The sequence below is a fragment of the Furipterus horrens genome, unplaced genomic scaffold, assembly GCF_987537825.1.
Source record: "Furipterus horrens unplaced genomic scaffold, mFurHor1.1.pri manual_scaffold_13, whole genome shotgun sequence".
NCBI lineage: Eukaryota > Metazoa > Chordata > Mammalia > Chiroptera > Furipteridae > Furipterus > Furipterus horrens.
Genome location: NW_028327183.1, coordinates 41,177,586 through 41,184,522, shown reverse-complemented (window position 1 = coordinate 41,184,522; position 6,937 = coordinate 41,177,586). Strand labels below are relative to the sequence as shown.

Genomic DNA, 6,937 nt, shown 5'->3' with positions numbered 1-6,937 from the left:
AACCCTCTGCCCCTGCGATTCCCCTTTGCAACTGTCAGGTGTCCAGGACCATGCTGGAGGTAGCCTGTCAGGAGCCCCCAGCCCCACCTGCCCCACACACAGACTGACGCAGGTGTCTGGTGTTTTAATCTCACATTGTAGCAGCCAGGGAGGGGAGGGGATTGTATAGCTTGGTCCCAACCGCCACTTCACCTGGATTCTCCACTCTGTCAGTGGGGGTCGCAGGGGCAGCTAGGGTGGGTCTCGTGAGGCAAGGTAGGCAGCCAGGGCCACCAGGGCTGCTGTGTATGTGCACACACCCAGCCCGACAGCCAGGACCCCCAGCAGGAAGGCGCGGCGGGAGGCAGCCCCTGCCCCCTGGACATCCCCTTTGGCCCAAGCTTTATTGGTCTGTGGAGGTGTTGGGCATCAGAGAGTCAGGCATCCCTCTGTCCACCCTGATTCCTGAAGCCCCAGCCCCTTCCCCACAGGCAAGCTCATGCATTCATTCATGTATCCCCAAAACAGGGAGCATCACTGGGTCAGACACAATTGGGCGTGGGGAATACCAGATATACATATGCTAGTGTATGCCCCCATTTGTTCTAACTCATTTGATCCTCACAATGACCCTGAGGCAGGAATTATTCCAATTTCACAGAAGAGGAAAATGAGGCCCAGGGAAATTGTGGCTTGCTCACAGAGTGGCAGACCTAGGATTTAAGTTCAGGGTTTTAACCACCACTTGGCAGCTCTGCGAAACATGCCATGTTTTACCCCTGAATGTTTCCACGTGAATCCTCTCCATTTCTTTCCCCCACCCCCAGGCATAGAGGCTCCATTTTGTTTTCTTGTATCTTGAGGGCATTTTTCTCTTTTACATCCTGTCCCCTCCCAGCACCACACATAGACTGACCTTTTGCGCCAGGCAGAAGGCAGCTATGCCCACAGGCCAGAAACAGCACAGCACAGAGAAGACAGCCAAGCCCAGGTGGTCATGGGGTAGGAGTGGGGAGAGAAGGCTGCCCCCATCCCAGTCCAAGTCGCTGTCACTTGATGCATCCTATAGGCAGGAGAGAGCCTGGGTGGGCATCTCCACCACCTTCCCTGCCCCAAGGCTGTGCTCCCCATAGCCACCAAAGACCAATACCAGGGCCTTCCCAGAAACACTGAGACAAAAAATGTTCCAAGAGACAGGCTGTTGACTTCTATATCCTGGATCCCTTTGAGGGAAAGCTGTGGAGCCTGTCTCCAGAGAAGAGCCCCACCCACAACCAAAGCTCTGAATTCAATTTCAAGGAGTTCACAGGCCCAAGCAGATACCATAATTGTATAATCTCTTAGTTAAATGCCCCTGAAGTGGAGACAGACACCAATAAGGACAGGAACCTGCAAAAAGATAGAGATTAGGAGAAGCAACTCTGGTGGCCTAAGTTACTTGGACAAACCTGTCTCCTGAAACTATTGACTCTAGATTTAAAATATTTTTTAAAATCTTGAATCAAATAAGACAAAGGAGTCATTTTAAGGCCAAATCTGAAATGAAAATCAAAGTTAACAGGTCAAATGAACACACAAGGCTTCTTTTGCCCTTTTTGGGAAGGCATTCACCAATCCCAGAAAAATTAACTTTTCAGTCAAACCTTGAACTAAACTAAAAGTTATCTTTAACTGCTAATACCCCCAGGCAGCTCACAGAAACAAACCAGGGTCCTCTCTGGAGAAAGGTACCTTCATTCTAGGCCTCAAAATAATTTTTCAAATATGATGACCAGCATGCAGTCAAAGATAGCCAGGCACATAAAGAGCTGAATGAGCAGAAATCATTAGACCTTCAAAATTTTCAAACTGGGCAGAGGGGAGCAAAGGGAGGAAAAATTGGAACTATTGTAACAATAAAATATACTTTTAAAAAACTTTCAAACAATGGAAGTATCAGACACATACAATGTCAGCGTGATGTCTTCTTGTTACAATGTGGCAGACTTCCAAAAATGGCCATCCCGTATGCTTTTCTTCCAGTGATGGATACTCTTCCCATCAAGAGTGAAGTTTGTGTCCTCTTTCCTGAAATCTGGACAGGCTGTGACTCACAGTTGATAGAATGCGGTAGAAGTAATGTCACCTGACTTCCTAAGTCAGAAACGGTGAGGCAGCTCCTGCTTTGCTGAGACACTCAATGCTGGAGACCGGAGGCACATAAGCAGTCCGACTGCCCTGAAGCCACCATGCAGGAAGGAAGCCCAAACCAGCCCACTGGGAAGACACATAGAAGCCCCAAGGCTACATGAAAAGAAATACTTGCCAGCCCCCAGCTGCTTCAGCCCCCTGACTTCGAGATCTTCACCACTGACTTGCTGCAATCCCATAAAAGACCTTGAGGCAAAACCACTCAACTGAATCCTTCCCAAATTCCTGACCCAAAGAAACCATGAGTGTTGATAATGATTGCTGTTGTTTTAAATTACTAAGTTTTGCAGTGATTTCTTATACAGCAGTAGTAACTGGGAAACCATGTTTATAACATAAAAGATAATAAGAAATTACAAAAGTGACGATTTTCAAAATAGAGACCAGGGCAGACAGAGGCCAGAGGTGTGTTGGCTCTGAAGAGAGATGGACAGATAGAGAGCATGTGAGTCAGAAATCAGAGGAAAGACAGAGAGCCAAAGGCTAGGAAACAAGGATGAGAGAGGCAAGTATGAAGAGAAAAAGCTAAACAATCCAGGGTGAAGGGAGAACTGGAAAAACATGACTGGAAGTCTAGGAAGCCCACACGCAGCTCAAGCGAGACTGCAGGCCAAATGCAGGTACCTCGGCCACCAACCTACCAAGTGATGACCACAGCTGGAAGCTCCTCCAGCCCCTCCCCTGCTCCCACTAAGGCCTGTTGCTCCTACCTCAAGGTCAGGGGGCCCTGGCTGCCCCAGACCAGCGCTCACAGAGGGAAGAGGTGGTGGCAGAAAGTGACAACCCCTGAGGGACTCCGCAAAGACTGGCTCTCCAGGCTTCTGGACAGGGGGGTTGGAGCCTACACCTGCCAGCAGAGGCTGTTGAAGTTCTGGAAGACTGGGTCCGTCCATGGTGGGGGAGAGGCTCCCGGAGGTGTTTCCTTAGGTAAGGGAAAGAAAAGGACAAATTGTAAAAGTCTCGCATTCATCCTTCCCCTGAGTTCTGACCCTGGAGAGACTCCAGGCAGAGACCAGATAGCTCAACAACCCTCAGGCCCATTTTACAGAAAGTAAAACTGAGGCCCAGAGAGTAAAAGAGGCTGGCCCAAGCTGTAAAAAGAATTCAGGGGTCTGGACACTCAACTCTGGGCTTCTCTATCCTCAGGCAAAGACCACATAACTGGCACACTTATTCCAAACCATGCCTTACACATTTATTTGTCCCATGAACTAGACACCCATCCTGGTTTCACACACCATCCCTCTCCCCCACAGCCTTCCCCAGTGACACTTTGCACTTTAGTTCACACCGCCCTGTGCCCCTCAAGCCTGCACACTCTGAATACCCAAGCCCTTGGCCTCATATACCCATCCAGACAAGCCTAACCCCCACCTCCATCTACATGTATTCATCTCCCAAGCGACTCCTTGCCCCAGGCACCATCAGCCCTCAACCTTCTTACACACTCATCCTTAGTGACTCCTAATCCCCACCCCCATATGCACACATACGCACAAGTATCACGCACGGGGTACACTCTCCCCTGTTCCCATCACTTCCTTAGCACACCTGCAGCAAAGACCGGGTCCATGCACCGCTGCCTACTCCATCCACATCGATGACCCCGCAAAACACCTTGCGCTCCCACCAGCTCCCCAAGCACCTCCTGTTTTACCAGAATCCACCTTGGCACATCTACCCCAAACCAGCCCCAACCCACCACACACTCGTACATACTCAACAAAGAATATTCTCCTCGCCCCACGGCCCCCCTAGGGGTCCCCCCAAGTCTCCTACCCTCACGCCAAACCTGGTTTGAGCCGATTTCCTCGCCAAGGGTTTGCCTCCCCATCCCCAACGCCAGGACCCGGGGTAGGGACGGTGCGCCCTACCTGAGCCTCTCATTCGCTGCCCACAGCCAGATGCCAGGACCTCCTGGGCACCTGCACCGACCGAGACCTGCCCAGACCCTACCGCTCGGGTGTGTGGACGCCAGTGAGCCCCACGCTGCCCGGGCCCGAGCGTGGGGGTGCGGGGTCTGAACGTTCGAATCAGCTCAGCTCTCCCGCCTCGGCCCTCAGCGCGCGGGGGCGGGGATGGAGGCGGGGCGGAAACCTCCAGGCTCCGCCCTCGGCAGCGGCGAGTAAGGGGCCTTGAAGGCAGACATCTGCACAGGACGCGGCAGCTGCCGGGGTCGCCGGGACTGGAAGGCCTGAGCCCCAGACGGCGAGGTCAAGGGCTGCGGGGCGGAGGAGGGGACCCGGGATCCTCCAGGGTCTTCCTGCCTTGGCCGTGCCTCCACCCACCACCACCACCACCCCTGCTCAATGATAACAACAGCAATTATGACCAACTGGGTGCACGGTTCTTAGTGCTTTGCATGTACTCATGCACACGTATCCTCAGAACGACCTACGAGACTCTCTCATTTACTGTCCCGCTGTGCACAGGCACACAGAGCTTGGGCGCTTGCCTAAGAGCACGCCGCCTCCTGTTCACTGGGTGCAGACCACCTCGGTTGCTGGGTTAAGTGCTTTACAGACATCATTGCGTTTATTCCTCTCAGTAACTCTATCTCTGTCCTCATTTTGCATATCCAAAAACTGAGGCTCAGAGGTGTGTGCTCACTTGGCCAAGGTTAACTGGAACTTGGCCTGGCAGATTGTAACCCCAGGCTGTAGTCCTTGCTGGTCAAGGGGAGGGGAGGAAGCAGAAGCAAAAGATGTGGCGGGGGCTTCCCCAAGAAAAGAAGGCTGAGGTTTGTGTGGGCCCAGGATGCAGTGATGCGCCGGTTATCAGATGGTACAGGTGGTGGTTGAGTCAGTGTTTGGACCCACAGGGACCCGGGTTTCTTCCCAGGCGCTTCAAGGCACTGGCTGTATGACCTCTGGAAAATAGCATCACTTCTCTGAACCCCAATTTCTTCATCTGTAAATTGAAAACCACTTAAATTAGGTGAGATAAAAATGTCCAACGTTTACCCAAAGCCTGGCAAGGTAAGCACTGGAAACATGTTTGTGTTTGTGAATATTATTTATATCCATCTCCACAAGTCTGATTAAGGAACTCTCCTCACCCTACTGGCCTCCACCTCCTTCAGGGAGCCCACCCAGCTTGCACTGGCTTCTCCTTCCCGGAAGCCCTCCATTTCACTAGTCCCAGTCACACAAACTGGAGGGGCTTCCCCCGCCTGATGTGGGGCCAGCCAGAGTCCCCTCACTCCAGGGTTCCAGGGCTCTTTGCCAAGAGTCAAGATGCTGGAGCTGGCTCCGGCCCTCCTTCCAGGAGGAACACTTAAATAAGCCAGAGTTTCTGGCAAACGACAGGCAGGTAGGGAGACCCATGGGAGGGTAGATGAGAGGGAAGAGGGAGCAGGATTATTTTATCTGGGAGAGTTACCCTGTTATTCTATCTCCTTAATCTCTCACTGATTGGTTTTTCATTTCATTTATCACTATGAAACATATTACAATAGTCCCCCTTATCCACGGGAATGTGTTCCAAGACCTAGGATGCCCTAGGAGGACAAAGGTGGGTGCCCGAAACTGAATAGTACCAAAACCTAAGTATACAGTGTTTTTTCCTATATGGACATACCTATCTATGATAAAGTTTAATTTGTAAATTAGGCAAAGTAAGAGACTAACAACAATAACTAGTAAGAAAATAGAACACATAAAAATATTCTGTCATTAAAATTATGTGAATGTAGCTTCTCAAAATATCTTTTACTGTACTGATCCTTCTTGTGATGATGTGAGGTGGTACAATGCCTGCGTGGTGAGATGAAGTGAGGTAAATGATGAAGACATTGTCATTTAACATTAGGTTACTATCGGCCCTCTGATTATCAGGGTACCTTGAACACAAACACTTTGATACGTAACAGTCGATCTGATAACTGAGATGGCTACTAAGTGACTAATGGGAGGGTAGCATATACAGCATGGATACACTGGACAAAGTAATGATTCACATCCTGGGTGGGATGGAGTCGGACGAAGTGAGATTTCATAATGCCATTCAGAACAGTGTGCAGTTTAAAACTTAAGAATTGTTTATTTCTGGAATTTTCCATTTAATATTTTCGGACAGTGACTGACCTCAAGTAAATGAAACAGCTGAAAGCAAAACCAGGGTTGGGATGGGGTGGGGTGGGGGACTACTATATGTTTCTGTTGTTTGCAGTTTGAATCTTCCCACATCAGTGTTAGCTACAGGAGGCCTGAGATTTGATGGATTTTGTTTGCTGCTGGGCCTCAGGGCCTGAAACAGCGCCTGGCACCAAGTAGGCTTCATACATATTTGTGGGATGAGGCATGGATTCACACCAGCCTCAGTTTTTCACGGAATCTCTAAGCTCTGTGGATCCCTCATTCCCCCATGCCACCCTAGCCATTTATTCACTTCTGTTTAGATGTCTCTGGCCTCCATCAGCCTTGTACAGTCTCCCCAGCCCCATCCTTTTTAAGAGGTGACAAGAGACCCAAGCCTCTTAGAGTTTGCGATGGTCCTAGAATATTAAACACAAGATTCCACCCAGAATCATCAACGGAGGCTTAAACCATTGCTGAAAGTTCAATGAGGAACAGGACGTTTATCTAGTCTCAAAGTATCTTCCCACAGATTAGTTATTACAAGGGAAAATATAGTGGAGAACACTGGCACACATCACCTTAACCAGGTGATGGACGTTCACATGACCAGAAATGGAACAAATTGACATCATGTGCCTCCTGATGTGCAGTGAGAAGGACACAACATCATCTCTGTCGTTTTCCTGCCA

General features: G+C 50.1%; 1 protein-coding gene across 2 annotated transcripts; it reads right to left on the bottom strand.

The window, feature by feature from the left end:
• Positions 1–118: 118 nt before the first annotated feature.
• On the bottom strand, positions 119–4,228 carry TMEM91 (transmembrane protein 91). Of its 2 annotated transcripts, none has more exons than XM_090261249.1 (4): positions 4,044–4,228; positions 2,880–3,091; positions 896–1,042; positions 119–390 (listed from the first exon to the last, which is right to left on the bottom strand). In XM_090261249.1, the coding sequence occupies exons 1-4, from the start codon at positions 4,054–4,056 to the stop codon at positions 232–234; spliced, it is 531 nt and encodes a 176-aa protein (XP_090117375.1). In that variant the 5' UTR covers positions 4,057–4,228; the 3' UTR covers positions 119–231. The 2 variants fall into 2 exon arrangements, with proteins under 2 accessions (XP_090117375.1, XP_090117374.1); XM_090261248.1 differs by having other exon boundaries at positions 347–692.
• Between the last annotated feature and the right edge of the window lie 2,709 nt (positions 4,229–6,937).